Below are 16,245 nucleotides of genomic sequence, written 5' to 3' on the forward strand. Positions count from 1 at the left end.
AAATAACTTCTATTTTTTTATATAGCATTGTGTATGTCATATCAGCACCCATGTCCCCTGTCTTCGGATTCCTAGTAGACAAAGTTGGAAGGAATGTTACCTGGGTTATATGTGCTGTAGTGACTACTCTAGCTTCTCACATCATGTTGGCCTTTACTTTCTGGAACCCTTGGGTTGCCATGGTAGGTACAATAGATACATATGTACAATCCTGATTTCCTTCCTCCCAGTATATATGACACAGACACAAAGGCTGGGTTCACATAACACGCGAACCCTCGCTCAGTGGTTGAGTGTGGGTTGTTGTTGAACTGTGGGTTGTTGTGTTGTCTGAACGCAGGGTGTTTTCCACAGGGTGGCTTGTTAACCATGCAGTGTGGCTTGTTAACCACCCTGAACAACCCAACAACAAACTATGGGTTCTCAGGGTGGCTTCTTCAAGAAAAATAAGCCACAGTGCATGGTTAACAAAAATAAGCCACACAGTGGAAAATGCGCTGCATTCAGGCAACATGGTAACCCACGGTACAGCAGCAACTCAAACTCAACCACTAAGTGTGGGTTATTGTGTTATGTGAGCCCAGCCAAAAACTTTGAAAGCAATTTTTTTTTTTTATAATGGGAGTTTAGACTGCTTCAGGGCATTAATGTCAGTGAGAGTAGCCGTGCTTATCAGCTGGGCAATTGTACTAGATGCTATTTGTTGGGTGTTCCATTATCTCTACTGACCAGCTGTTTTAGTATCCACAAGTTATTTCAGTAGCAGAATGAACAAGTCAGAGCAGCCTCTTATCACTGGGTAGCTGAGTAGAAATATGACACCATTTGTGAAACCCATATGACTTGTTCTCTCTGGAAGTGTTGGTAGACAATACTTAATGTGCTTTTAAATCTGTTTTCCACAGTGTTTGCTGGGAGTAGCATATTCCCTGCTTGCCTGTGCCTTATGGCCTATGGTAGCTTTTGTTGTCCCTGAACACCAGCTGGGAACTGCTTATGGCTTGTAAGTAACAGATATTTGGAACTTGGTGCTTTGGGGTGAGCATTTGTCTTTAAATGTTTGGATTAATAGCATCGTCACTGCTCATGGTTTCCTTGCTGTTTTTTATATTGCTAATCTCTCTTGCAATCAAAGGATAAATTTGGCTACATTCCTAACAAATCACATTTTGATTCACCTAGTTACCTTAATGCAAACATCCAAAAATATGCACGCTTCTCTTCTTGGATTCAGTCTTGGGAATGGGAAATTATTTCTGGAATTGGTGTTGTGTATCGGGGGCCAGAAAATCCTTCTAGCGACTAGTGTTCAGGGCTCTGCCCTGCCCCATACGCCTGACTCAAAACTGTCGACCTGGAAGAATAGACATGTAGCCAAGCCAAGAAAGGGACGTAGTCCATGGCCCAGAAGGGGTGGCCATTACCATCTGGAGTGAATAATCAAGGTAGCCTTTTTTGATAGCCTATGACCCTAGTAAAATGATTAGCCATGATGGCCGCGGGGAAGGAGTAGCTTTCACCGAAAATCCCCACATCAATAGCTTTTAAAAAACCAGCCCAAAATGCATAAAACTTGTTTGGAGCTATATGTAATATCAGTGTAACTGATCAGTGTTGGATAACAGTCTAAATGAGGAAAGTTTGGTGTATAATATGCAGAAGACATGACCTCTATGAAATATATTATCTGTAAGTGAAATTTAAAAAATGATTTCTCCCCCACACATGAGTTACACATTTTGCACTGTCCTTCATCTTTTTAGTGATGCTCCCAGAAATAATTTCAATACATTATGGATCTTTCCCAGTCAAGTTAAACCCTCTTGGGCTCTTATAGCCCCAAACAAGTATTACGTATTTTCAACAATTTCTTTTTTTACACAAGCTGTTCTTTCAGTGAAAGCTACTCATTGGCCATGGCCATCATGGCTAATAATTTTACCGGGTTCATAGATTATAATTTAAAAAGTCTACCGTGATGATTCACTCTAAATGGTAGTGATCACCCCTTTTTCAGACCCTTGGCCTATGGATTAATGGAACTACCTGTGTATCACAAGTACATGTGTGCGCACATGTCAGAGCCTAAGCAAGGGAGGGAGTGTGGCTCACTGGTAGAGCGCATGTTTTGCATGCAGAAGGTCACTGGTTCAGTCCCCAGCATCTCCAGGCAGAGCAGGAAAAATTCCTGCTGGAAACATTGCAGATCCGCTGCTAGTCAGTGTCGACCGTATTGGGCTAGATGGATTGGTGGTCTGGCTGTGTATATGGCAGCTTCCTAGGTTCCAAGCCCCTTCCCTGCTTCTGTTGCCACCACACGACCATCCCCATCCCAAAAAGTTTTTAAATAATAACCCAGACACGGCAGGGTGACTTTTGCCTGACAAATGCAGGTTACCCCTGGATCCCCCTCTTTGTGGGCCTGCTTGAGAGTGTGCCGCTGCCACCCATGCTGATAACGAGGCTATAAATATTGTACCTGTGCCTGAAAATGCTGTTGCCAGGAAGGTATATGAGGGCCTTCCTATCTTCAAAGATGTGTCCTCCTTTACTCGCTGCTTCTTATTTTAAATGGTCTGATGTCTGGCTAGTATATATTTAATTGTGTAATGTGTGTTTATGTTTATCTGTGTGTAAGCTGTTTTGAATTTTATAGAAAAGTGGGGGTAATATTTTAAATAGTTTTTCTTTTTAGTAGTTGGCAAATAAGTGGAGCTTTCTAACCTAATAATTCTAATGCTTTTCAGCATGCAGTCAATCCAGAACTTGGGTCTAGCAATCATTGCCATTGCAGCTGGTATGATACTGGATTCCCGAGGATATCTGTTTCTAGAAATCTTCTTCAGTGCTTGTGTGTGCTGTAAGTATGAAGTAATATGAAAGTGCAAAATGTCTCCTTTATCATCCTGCCTGATCACTGAATCTGAAGAGGCACTCCTGATGGGTCCCCAAGGGTTGGAGATCTGTTTGGAAACCACCAGGAGTAGGGCCTTCAGTGTGTTGGCTCCCACCCTATTACATGTCCTTCCAGCTGAGATCAGGCATGCATTTACATTACTATGTTTTCAAGGTTTACTGAAAGCTTTTATTTTTCAAGCAAGCATTTCCTGAGTAATGACTAAATTCCATTCATAGTTTTTATTGATGATCCTGCTGTTGTAACTTTTTCATATTTTAATTTGTTGTACACTGTTCCTATATCTTCTGATGTGGAGTGGTGTATAAATTCTATAATGAATAACTAACTTACATGAAAGGGAGCTAAAAAATATGCAGGAGAAGTTCCTAGTGGAATCTGAGCTAGTGCCACGATTTATTTCCCTCTTCCCAACTGTGCAGATCAAAAGGAAGTAGGCTTCTGTTTGCTGCTGTTGACTTTGCTTTGAAATGGCTACTTCACTGGATTTTTAAAAGCATGCTTGCTGGAATAGAACAGTTTGGGTAAACTTTAGGCTGCCTTACACAGGCACTTTTCTGACAGGAAGACAAACTCTGTGTGGGTATTTGAGCATACAGGGGTTCTTGAGCCTGAGGGATATTAGACAACAATTCAGCTATGTGCTGGCCTAATCATCGACCTACAACAGGAGTGGGAAACCTCTGGCCCAAGGGCCAAATCTGGTGTCCTTGGTGTCCCATTCTGGTCCCCCGGGGTTTCCCAGCTGGCCATGCCCCCTTTGCCCTGGCTCCACCCCCTTTCACCCAACCGCTGATTGGTGGTTTCTCAGCTTTTGCACACTCCCCCCTCTTCTAATCTAAAGGTTGAAATCCATCTCCTAAGGCTTAGTTGTTTGGAATAAGAGCCTTAAGCTATAATACACTGGTATTTTTATGTGTTTTGGGCCCTGCCCCTTTTGCACTGGATCCCACCCACCCCGAGAGATACTCCAAAATTGAGTTCAGCCCTTGGACTGAAAGAGGTTCAACACTTCTGAACTAGAGGGTAGCAAGACAGCAGTAGGCCAAAGCAAGTCATGTGGCAATGGTTGGTTCTTGCAATAAGCTTCCAGTCTGACCCGAGCAGCAGTCCTGGTCCTTGTTGTAGATCTGCCTGTCTCCCCTTCCATCTTTGCCTTGTCTTGGACCCCTTGGTTCTGCGCCACCTGCTTTGCCCCATCCTTGCTTTTGTCTCAGTTCCCCACCCCACCCCCCCTCACTCGTGAGACCTGGTTTCCCTGATGACAGCATCTGCCTCCGACAGCCGGGTGCAGACACGTGCAGCTGTGGCACTGTTGTGTGAAAGTGGCACATTTTGCTGTGGTTGCGCACGTTTGGAATCAAAGCACCCTTGTGTAGTTTTGCACATGATTGTAGCCACCCTTTGCTGATAAAGTTGACCTGGTCATATGAAACCTTTCTTCATGCAAGATAAATCTCATATTTGAAACTCTGTGGCTTGTTGCATCCTTTGCAATAAGACTATTTTCCTTTACATCTGAGCTTTCTGTAACTCCTTACTTTTGTCTTTTTAGTGTCGCTCATAGCTGTAGTCATGCTGTACTTTGTGAATTTGCTCAGAGGTAAGCATCTTCATTTCTTACTCCCTTCACTTGACGTGTATGTGTTTGTGCTTGAGCCAGCAATATGTACAGATGGTAATCTTAACTTGAACTCATGTTACATACCACAGAGGCACAAATTTGTACCCAGAATCAACTGTGCAACAGTCCTTAATTGTAAATCCCTTTTGCTAATGCATCCTGGTCTTGTCTAATGCAGATATTTCCACTAACTGTATCTAACTATATAATTATATCTCACTAATATTTTTGCAAACTATATCTTTATCTTCCGTGGACCACTTTGTATCATGTTATTAGCCTAGTATATTAAATGTGCAATATTTCCCAATTCCATCACTCTTACTTTCCTTTTGTTGTGACCGTACACCGCATCCAATAGTGTTTCAGTTATTCTATTTAAAATATCTATATACTACATTCTCCACTACCAAAGTGGCTCCTGACGTGGTGTACAATCACCTTAAAGCCTATAAAACTGCAGTGGTTCAGTCCTAAAACCATAACAAAGTGAAGTTAAAAACCAGCACAGCTAAACTGAATGTGATCAAAGAATCAAGAGAACAAAGTTCAGCTCTGTGCACTCACTGCATAGCAATAGTGAGTACAACAGGTTACTTAAGTGTGGATTAGGCCATACCCTTATTTTAACAGAAGCAGTTGCAGATGGCTCATAGTGCAATCCTATATGTGTCTGCTCAGAATTAAGTCTCGTTGCATCTAGCATAAGGAAGTGGATATAGGATTGCAACATCAGTTAGTGAGAGACGTTCCCACCGCTGCTGCTGCTGCTACTTCAGAATCCAGCAGTGCAGGGTCTGGGAGCATACTTGGGGCAGTATCCAATGCTGCCATGGCACTAGCGCTAATGACATTGTGCTTACACAACATCATTAGATTTTGCTAGGCAAAGGAGGAAAGCAGTGATTTGCCAGCCAAATTTGGTGATGAGTCACTCCTTTTCCCCTTTGCATAGGAAATACAAATGATGTTGTGCTAGTGTTTTATGCTAGTGCAACGTCATTAGTGCTAGTGCTGTGACAGCATTGGATACTGCCCTCTAGCTACAAATCTTGTGCTTTCAGTGGAGTGTAACCCTGTCCAGGGCAGGCAAAACAGACAAATCTCCAGCCATATGTTGATCCACCACCATAAACGTTACCTTTCTAAGATGTTTGATCCAAGATGTTGCTCTTGTCAAGGTCTGGGTTGGAGCTATAGAGAAAATGCTGTATGGAATGTTGACGTTCCATGTTATTGTCCCAGAGGGCAGAATAAATGAAAGTTACAAAACTTGGCTTCAGTATTGAATTAAGAACACAGCCTTGTGGATCACACCAGATGTTCACTTACTCCTGCATTCTGTTGCCAACAGTGGCTGACTAGATGACGCTTGGAAGCTTATAAGCAGGGTTATCTAGTCTTCAGAAGTTTACTTCTTCTGAATCTGAAGGTGCAGAGAGCACTTATCTCTCTCAAAAAAGAAATGTACTTCCCTTCCTGTGAAACTGCATTTGGTGAGGTTGGAGTTACTTAAAAAAAAAAATATTTCTAATAATTGTCTTGAGTTCTGGCACTTCCTAGTCAGGATTTATTTATAACTTGAAATCTGATCTCATCTAATTATGCAGAGTGTTTACACTCCAAAACCTGTCTGCAATTTTTAAATCGTATGATTATGAATAGCGGCAGATTTATAAACAATTTCCAAGAAATTTTTTTTTAGAGAAAGTAACAAATGTTGGGTTCTGGATGGTGTAGAAGAGTTACTTTTAGTAAGTGATTTCAGGCAAATAGCGGGGAGTACATAACAAGACACCAAACTGGAGACATTTTGTTGCTCATTTCTAAATAGCTAATCTTGAACACCAAGTTATACATCATGATTAGTCTAGGCCAGGGGTGGGCAGAAGGTAGATCTGGAGATCTACCTTCTGCCCAGGCCTGGCCTAGGAAAGAGGAACATGTATTTGTGTGATGCGTATGCATTTTCACTTGAGTATTGGTTATGATTTTCTTTAATTGTGTTCTTAATATGTGAAGCTGTTTGTATCGTTTTGGATTTGTGTTCTTTGTGCTACCGCTGTCTGACTAGGAACCAAGTAGACGGGCCCGCTCAAGCTTATGCCAGGAAGCAGAAGTTTCAAGGTAGAAAAGGACTCCTTCTGAACGCTTCCATGTGATATATTAAATACACAAGTATCTTTTCTGCCCTAGGCGGTGACCTTAACTGGTCTGCAAAGAAAAGGGAAAAGCTGCAGAAGCTAGCTGTGGCTGAGTAAGTATATAGTTGTGACGCTAACCTACAACACTGTGGTATATTACAAAACAGTAAGTCTGCAGGTGCGAATAGTATGCAGAAGACAATAGTGACCAAAATTAACTTTTGCCTGTGAGAGGTGGGTGGGGCAAACTAGTAATTGTAAAATACAAGAAATTGTTCTACTTTGCATGGTGTTAAAAGCTGCCTGCAGTCATCATGGTCTGGCATGTGAATCATGAAATACAGTCCTCAGCCAAGCAGTTTATGTGGCTTAGAAACTGCACCTTCTAACAGTTCTAAAAATAAAAATGTATCTATCGCTGGCAACATTAGCAAGTTACAAATCAAATGTTGTGAGCTTTGACATTTGAACCAAGGCAAACCTTGATTCAAGAGCACATTTTTTTCCTCCAGGTTAATATGTGGCTGCAATCAGAGATTATAGTGCAATTGTCTAGTGTACAACTGACATCTTTCAGTTGTATTATTTGAATGTCAAAGTTTACCGTGAAACAAAGTCAGTGTAAAAGACTCAGGGCCCTTCCCAGTTTAAGAAATGGAGTGTTTATTCACGTAGCTTTATGTAAGAATCCAAATATGGATTTAGGATTTCAACTCTAGGTTCTTAATCCTTAGAAGTATACCAGTGGCTCAGCTGTGAATGCTTTTGATTTAGTTTGTTTCATAACTATTTATACGTGTATCTGAGAAGTCTTAGAACTATTGGCCTGCCATTCAGCTGTTGACTACCTAGTGTACTCCAGAAATGTTTGTCGCTGTGCACTTCCCTTCTGCGGCACAAACTATTTCTGGGGTTAGCAACAGGTGTCCATGGACACCACAATGTCCCTGGACACCTCTGCTCCTCGTGATTTATATTTATAAATATATTGTGTGTGTGTCTGTGTGTCTAACTTTAAGTGGCTAGGAAGCAGCACAGCTCCATCTTCCTTCTGCCCTGCCTTCCTTTTCTCTTCCCAGCATGCCTTTGGGCCCTCCATGGGGCCCAGGGTATTCTTCAGAAAGAAAAGGAAGAGGGTGGGGCAGCTGAAGGCTGGAGCTCTGCGGCTTTCCAACCACCTGCCAAAACTCGGCCGGGGGGGGGGGGGGAGGGGAAAGGAAAGGAAGAAGCTACTGCCCAGTAAGCTTGGGGGACTGTGGAGGGCAACGGGTAATGGGGAACAAGCTTGAGGGGCAGTGGGGAGGGGTTGGGAAAGTTTTTTTCATCTGACACATCATGGAATTCTTCAATTTCTTAACACTAACAATGCAAGTTTAGATACCTTACTGCTATGTGGTCTTAGAGCAGTGGCTTTCAGAGTTCTTCAAGGAAGCCTTTCTGAGGAGTGTTCTAGATCTAATTCACTTGGGTGCTTGCCAGCTCTCCTGGGCCTCATCATTGTTCCACATGAACTGTGACAGCACTCCATAAAAATCTGGCATGTAAGAGAGGAATCAGGGATGGTGCTAAGCTCTCTTTCAGGGAAGATTCTTAGTCACTAAGGAACCCTTGAGAAATTTCTGAGGAAGCCCAGGGTTCCTCAGAACAGTTTGAAAAATCAAAGAAATTAAACTCCACATAAAAGTCACTTCAAATGTGACAAAATCCCTATATGGAAAGCACTTTCATTTAGGACATAGCCCAGAGTTAACTGGAGACATCTTGAGGAGAAAATAGAGGATGCTTAAGTGACATCATAATTAGTGGAACTATGGTATGGTTAAAAATCTTTGGGGCTGTTCACAAGTCACGGCAGCATTTGGTGGCAAATCCAATGCGGGGATGCACGCTGCTTGCAAGCCGCTTCCATTTTCTGTAAACAACCTCCCATCAGTGCGATCGGAGGTTGTCAGCGTGATGTGCAAATCCAGACTAATTTAAATAACCTGCAATTTGCTGCCCTGACGTGTGAACCAGGTCTCTGTGTGTGTACGCATGCACGTGTTTGTGCACCCTGTTCATAGCAGTCAGTAGAAATGTATAAGGAGCACTTCAAATATTACCTATTAATTTAATTTATTTATTTATTGAATTTCTTAATCGCTCATCTGGCCGGTCACCTGGCTACTCTGGGTGATGTACAGCAATACAATTTTAAAACAAAATTCTACTTTAAAACATCGTATTTCTAAAAATATCCTAACCCACCCCAACTGCCTGCTTGAACATCCATGTTTTCAGTGCGTGGCAGAAGCTCATTAAAGAGGGGGCATGGCGGAGTTCCCTAGGGAGGGAGTTCTACAGAGTGGGGGCCACCACAGAGAAGGCCCTCTCCCTCGTCCTCACCAGCCTAGCTGTCCTGGCTGATGGGTCAGAGAGAAGACCATCCGAGGCTGATTTTGTTAAGCGGCCTGTCTGATGTTGCTGGAGGCACTCCTCGAGATAGGCTGGGCCGGAACCATATAGGGTTTTAAAGGTCAAAACCAACACCTTGAATTTGGCCTGGAAAACAACTGGTAACCAGTGCAACTCCTTCAGCACCGGAGTGATGTGATCACGCTGGCAGCTGCCTTTAATCAGGTGAGCTGCTGCCTTCTGTACCAGCTGCAGCTTCTGAACCATCATCAAGGGTAACCCCACGTATAGCGCATTACAGTAGTCTAGACGAGAGGAGACGAGCACATGTACTACCGATGGGAGCAGATGGTCGGGAAGGAAGGGGCACAGCCGCCGTATCAGATGGAATTGGTACAGCGCTGTCCGGCTCACAGCTGACACCTGAGCCTCCATGGACAGCTGGGAGTCCAAAATGACCCCAGGCCGCGGACCTGGTCTTTCAAGGGTAACCGTACCCCATTCAACACCAGGTCAACATCCCCCAGCCTCCTCTTGTCTCCCACCAAAAGTACTTCGGTCTTGTCAGGGTTCAGCTTCAGCTTATTCCTCCCCATCCATTCCTCCTTGAGAGCTGATGGCATCACTCCCTCCTCAAGGGAGGCATTCACCACCACTCTGATCTCCTCACCCAGCCTCTCTCTGCAGCTCATAATGAGCCAAGATGGGCAGGGATCAAGTAAGCAGGTGGTCGTCCTTACGGATGAAAGTACCTTGTCCACTCCATCAGAAGGAAGGAGCTGGAACCTAAATTGGGATAGGTTAACACTGATTCACATATGGTAGCAATAGTCCTGTGGCGGTTTTTAAATGTATCCCTCTGGAAGTTGCTTCACAAAGCAAAGGCAGTGATTGGTGAGTCACCATGTTAACCTTACTTTTGAGCGTATGTATGTGTGGAAGGATCAATTTCGTGGAAAGAGCCAGATAGTGTGTTCTGCCTGGCTGCAGAGAAATTTCTTGCCACAACGACCAACCTCAGGTATTGTATATAAAAGCAAGCTTTGGTGTACTTAATATATATCACACAAACAATTTTTATTTGTCTTCTGGAGTCAGTTAAAAGTTTTGAAATGTAGAGGAAAAGGGAACACTGCTACACTTGACATTTCAAATGATGGGAACCCAGTCATTTATTTTTTACGAGTCTATTAAATCTTGAGAATAGAACCACAGAATTCAGTTACTTCTGGTTGGTCATTTCCTCAGTGGTTGACTTACAGTGCAATCCTATACATGTCTGCTCAGATTGTGTCTTATAAGTCACACTTACACACTTGATAAGCATGTATAGGATTGCATCCTTAAACTCTGTTTTCTTAAATATACCCTTGTTGAAGAATATGTGCTATTTGTATTTTTTTACACTTTCTTGTGAACTTTTGGGAAACCCTTGTGTGATTTAAAAATGTGTTGAATACTTGCCTTCTTGCCCGCACTTCTGTCCCCAGCCCCTGTGGCAGTATGAATCAGGCTAAGCAGAGGCTCTGTAGAGATGGATTCCAGCTTTCTTTTCAGCACCATAAAGGCATAATAGGACAAATACAAAAGGTTCTAGAATCTGTAATATGGAGTTACTATTGGCAATAGAAGGCACTGTGTCATCTAACTATGGCTTTAAAGTTAAAGCCACCGACCACATCTCTCGCACAAACGTCTGTGAAATGATCAGTGCGTGTACAACCGCACAGTGCTACCCCTGCACGCTTCCTGTTAATTTCAGTAGAACATACATAGGAAAGGTTCCTGGTGCATTGTGCCCTATGCCAGAGTGGAAATCCCAATCTGAAAACAGTTGCTTGCTTGTATCTGAAGCGTGCTGCTTTCTCAAGTTAGTGCATCCCGTCTGTGTTATCTCTTTACACATCCTCAGTATCCCACTAACTGTTCAGCACAGCACCACGGCATTTCTGAGAAGCAACAACAAACTCGTGAACAACCTGTTACAATAACCTGTCACTACAATATATTTTGCAGAAAAGAAACCTGAATAGGAAATGTCTTCCAGAAGTGGGCAGCATTTGATCAGCGGCATGTCCAGTTGAAGAGTGTTCTGTGTGTCCCTCCAAGTGCTAAACATCAAGCTATTCAAAGTAGTTGATTTGGAAAACGTAGTTACATGCATTGAACTTCTTAAACGACTCTTAACTTGAATGAATGGTCAAACTTGCATCTTGATCCAAGCACTTGGTCTGCAATCCAAGTTGGACTGTTGTGTTTGTGTATCTACACATCAATGAAGAGATTGTTCCTAGTGAACTGAAGTCAGCTTCTTCACCTTGTTGGTCCAGATGTTTTGGTATATGGGCAGCACTTTAAATGATTATCTTTCTGTTGTGGAATAGTGGTGGTTCGTCTACTAACAATAGTATATTGTTACTGAATAACTGTATCTTGTGTTCAGAAAGGATGGTTTCTTTACAAAATGTGGTGTTAATGTTTCTTAACTGCAAATGGTGGCTTCATAATAAACCATGATTTCGGGATTGTGAGTCTTTAAATGAAAGCCTAATGATATATATGTGGTCAAGTAATCAGAGAAGTCCTGTGAAATCAAATGCCATATCTCTGGGAGAACCAAGTTTTTCTAATAGGCTGCTAAGTAGTCTCTAAGGTTAGGGGAGTTTGTCTCCTCCTTTTCTTTTGTACTGGAACTGTATTCTGTTTTAAAGCATAAATTTCTTGTTAAAGGCAAAGTTTAAACTTTGACCATGTTGAAACTCTCACTTTGCACTGGAATTTTGACCTTTATAAATAAATACTGGAGAAGAGTCCCTGTCTTTACTGGCTGTCCCATTTGTTTGACTTAATTTGCCTTCCCTTAGGTACATCCAACCATAACCTTGATCTAGGAATAACATCCAAAGATACTCTAGCATATCTCATTACTATATATGTGTTAATAGCATTCCCTTTGTTTTTACAGAGCAAAAAGACGGGAAAAAATCAGACGTCAGAACGAAGATGACTTAGCCAAATTGCAACCAAAGAATGACTTTAGTTTGAGGAATAGGTATCTCTCAAGATTAGGTGCTCAGGTACTGGTAACCAAAACATTTCTTCCTAAAAGATTGCAATATGTATCACTCTGGAAAGGGCTTTTTCTTTGGACTTAAATACTAATCCTAAAGTACAATTAAACAAAAGCTATAATTTAGTGTTAATAGCACATGCTTTGCATGCAAAAGGTCCCAGCGAAAAGTTTTTTTGGGAGCAAGGGCCAGGTGAACACTTGATACTACCAGTTAAAGGAGACAGTTCTGGGCTAGATGGATTGGTGAGAAAACACAGGAGGTGAGCATCCAAAGTAGATCACAAAGAAAAACAAGTTCTCAGGATGCAAAAATAAATTTATTGTAGGAAGCCCTATGCATTTCAGCCTTTCTCTTATTTGTAGGCCTTCTTCAGGGGGCTGTATTGGAGTCTGGAGATTTTTTTCAGCAAAAGATTGCCTCCTGTGTCAATCTATGGGTGTCACCAATAGATTGACACAGGAGACAATCTTTGCTGAAAAAATTCTGCAGACTTTTTTCTCTATTATAGCCCCCTGAAGGCCTAAAAAATAAGAAAAAGGCTTCCTACAATAAATTTATTTTTGCATCCTGAGAACCCGTTTCCCTTCTTTGTGATCTAGATGGATTGATGGTCTGATACTGTTTAAGGCAACTGTGTATGTTCAGAGGTTAGTGAAATGTGATATACAAAGTAAAACCCAAGTATGTCAAACTTGCATCATTTTCTGCGAAGTGGTCAAGTAAGTATCTTGGCAATGTCACCCATGCTGCTGATGGGCTCTTCTATAAAAGTTAGACAAATTTGGCAATGGTAACTTTAGACAACGTAAGAGAAGACCAAGCTTGAGAAAGAAACTAAGCTGTTCTACGCAGTCATGAACATCACATGATTTTTCTACCGTACTGGCCATTGACTGTGAACAGACTCCACTGAAAAGCACTGCATTTGAATGCATTTGAAAGGTCCATCTGTGGTAGATCCATATTGGCCTGTTCACACATGCAAGTCACCGCTCTATGCTGCAGTTTGCAAGTGGCGAATATGCATATGTCAACCTGCCTGTCATTGCTTAGTTAAGCTGATGAGTTGGCAATAGTTGCTGATGAGATGCCTTGCTCTTTCTTACTTTTGCAGCTGCCAGACATCTGTGTTTGCCATTTACCTGCGCTGGCACACAGAAGTGTGCTGAAATAGCAGAGTTGTGACAAGACATGGAAATGCAGTGTGTGAAATGCTATGCAGCACAGGACCTCAGCCTTCCAAAGCAGAGAGCTACATTATAGAATGAAAACAGAATATGCAAAAGTCTTCAGCAAACAAAAACAGTAGCTGATCTCTTGAAGATTTTAAGATGCTGAATTGAACTGTGGGCCAAAGTGGGTGGGGAGGAATAACTAAAAAAAAGAGTCATGGATTTGCATCTGTGTGCTGCTGTTGGTAGCCTTCTGCTTTGCTTAGAATCCATATCTGTTTATAATTAGGGGCAGTTTGGATTTAGAGTGCAATTATGTAAATCAATATAAATTTGAAACCATTAACCGTGAATGTTGATCTAGGCATCAATATAACAACACTCTGTCTCTGGACATCTTTATTCATATTCTAGATTTATTCTAAGAAAGGGAAGCAATAATGGTTAATCCACTAGACTGTTAATTTCTGTGAAATTATAGTTTTTATCGGAAACAATTAGAACTTTTAAATACTTAAGTAGATGTCTTGAAAATAGCTTTAATGTCAGGTATTTTTGTTTTTTGTGTGGATGAAAAGCAGAAGGTTGACATTTCCTGTGGAAATAGCTCCGTATGTATTTTTCTTATCATGGCAAGCATAGCAATTTCATCGAAAAATGGTAGAACTCACCAGTTACTGTTCATTGCAGTAAGAAATGCTGAGATTGCTTTTGTGTCCATAAAGGAGATGGATTAAAATTCAGTAAGAAACAGACTTTAGGGTCTGCTTTAGGCTTTCACTGCAGCAGAAACCTTTTAATATGAAGCTGTTACAAATGGTTGGATCTAGACGTGCCCTTCCACAACTGGCTCTTTCTGTTTGCAGAAGGGACTAAAATCCAGTGGAGATCCAGGATCTTCTCCCTGCATCCCCCATGACCATCTGCTATGTGTTCTGGCAGGTTCCCTAACTCTCTGGAGCAGTGTTTTGGAGGGCTGCAGAAGGAAGGAAGAATTGGCAAAAATTGCCTCTCCACCCCCCAATTCCGGATCTGACCTATAATTTTAATCTTTATTCCATTACCATTGACTCTTGCCGCTACTTTTAACTTTCGTACTAGGATATTGCACAAATGCTCTGCTGGGGGAATCTCTTAATCTTCCATTTTCTAAGAGTGTTAATGCTGGCTAAATTCTAAATAAGGAGCAATATTCTCAGGGTTTTGAACATGTGTGTGTCTCTGTTCAAGGCTCCTGAACATAGAAGTTCTCTAGACCCAATTATAAAGAGTACTTGTGCTAAAATGAGTGACTGAAAAAGTTACATATCCCACGCCAATTGAGTGGAATTTTGTTACTGGTAAGAATTTCACGGGGGAAATAAAATAAAAAATGATACTGGGGGTGGGGGGGAATGGACTGGAAATTGATGGCTTATTCACTTATTTGTAAATGTAATTATTCCCCTTTCCCATTAATAAAGCTCAAAATAGCACAGTAGGATGTTGCTCTTTAATACTGATTATCTCTCTTATTTTATAACAAATATTGCAGTGTTTTTCATTGCAAGGGCCAAGGACCACTGGGCGCTCCTAGTCACTTCAAATACAACGCTCTCTCTTGTGTGTGCGCTCTCTCTCTCTCTCTCTCTCTCTCTCTCTCTCTCTGCAGTAGCTACTCACTCTCAGTAGGGGCCCTCTAGCTTTGCCTTGTTTGCTTTAGTGGTGATACAATGTCAGACAACTTGTGCTCTTGTGAAAATGCACTCAGATCAGATACAGATTTGTATATAGTCATCAGACTAAACATTTAACAAAACATACTAGATATCAATACAAAGATAACACTTTTGCATAAAGTTAACACAAACCCAAATCACAGACCTCTAGTTAGAAAAAGTGAAATTACAGAAACCTATATAAAATAACTCATGAACTTAAAGTTCTGTATCTCCCTGGAACGCACAGCAGAAAATACAATCAAGCAGTACTTCAAATGGTTCAAATGCTATCCTTTCCAATAACCAACATGAAATTTAGGTTTCCAGACCTTAGATTTTGTCATCAGGAGCATTTTTTAGGCCTGCTGTTGTTTATTAGACTAAACTCATTGACCTGGTTCATGCATAATGGCAACCTGTTTAAAAACCATGGGTTGTCGTGCAGGAGCGGGCATGCTGTCTGCAACGTGCCCCCCTCTTCTGCTTTTATTGCACAACCCATGATGGGCTTCTTTGTAGGTTGTGCATTGTGGCGTGTGAACCAAGACTGTGGAGTTGTTTAGGGGCTAGAAAACCCAGCGGTGAACCCATGTTTTGTTGTTTAGCCCCTGATCAACCCATCAGTTCAGGTTCGCACATCATACTACACAACCTAGAAAGGAGCTGATCATGGGGTGTGAGGTCGAAGGGAAAGAGGTAAGCATGCTTCAGGCAGTATGCCTGCTTCTGCACAACAGCACATCACTTTTTAAACCAATGGGTTATTATGTGCAAACAGGGCCATAGGTAACTTATTTATTATTTAAATTTATAGCTCCCATTCACTTGCAGGCCAAGGGTGGGGTACATCCATATCAATAAAACAGAACAACTTAAAACCAGCATTAAAAACTCAGTGTAACACTAGGGGGAAAACAACATGGTACCATATTCATCCACTTCCAAAAGCCTGGGCAAAGAGGTGCTTCTTGCCTTGGTGACAAAATGCATACAATGAATTTGCCAGTTGCCCTTCAGATGGGAAGGAATTCTACAACCTTGGGGCCACTACAGAGAAGGCTTAAAGCTACAGGTTTGCTTAACATGGGCTTATTCTTTTGTTGAATGTTACAATACTAGTAACAAATAGGTTGGCTGTAAGTTTGCCTGATACTATTTTAAAAGATCATTCCTTTCTTCTAGAACATCACCCCCCACCAACCATATTGGATAGCCTTCTG

The 16,245-nt window shown here is 41.8% G+C and overlaps 1 protein-coding gene across 6 annotated transcripts in view; it reads left to right on the top strand.

Moving 5' to 3' along the window:
* Positions 1 to 14,820, top strand: part of MFSD1 (major facilitator superfamily domain containing 1) — a 30,050-nt gene extending 15,230 nt beyond the window's left edge. For 2 of the 6 annotated variants that reach the window (XM_084847370.1, XM_084847373.1), the window contains exons 11-16: positions 26 to 182; positions 906 to 1,003; positions 2,748 to 2,860; positions 4,473 to 4,520; positions 6,738 to 6,798; positions 12,045 to 12,319. In XM_084847370.1, the coding sequence (XP_084703496.1) occupies positions 26 to 182; positions 906 to 1,003; positions 2,748 to 2,860; positions 4,473 to 4,520; positions 6,738 to 6,798; positions 12,045 to 12,234 (667 nt within the window). In that variant the 3' untranslated portion in view covers positions 12,235 to 12,319. Of the gene's footprint in view, positions 1 to 25; positions 183 to 905; positions 1,004 to 2,747; positions 2,861 to 4,472; positions 4,521 to 6,737; positions 6,799 to 11,095; positions 11,904 to 12,044; positions 12,320 to 13,267 lie in introns of those variants that run through there. The other 4 variants (XR_014789618.1, XM_084847372.1, XM_084847374.1 and 1 more) reach the window with 4 other exon arrangements.
* Positions 14,821 to 16,245: the final 1,425 nt, after the last annotated feature.

Source organism: Heloderma suspectum, chromosome 3 (assembly GCF_057233095.1).
Source record: "Heloderma suspectum isolate Gila_16-S chromosome 3, 16-S_ref, whole genome shotgun sequence".
Lineage (NCBI taxonomy): Eukaryota > Metazoa > Chordata > Lepidosauria > Squamata > Helodermatidae > Heloderma > Heloderma suspectum.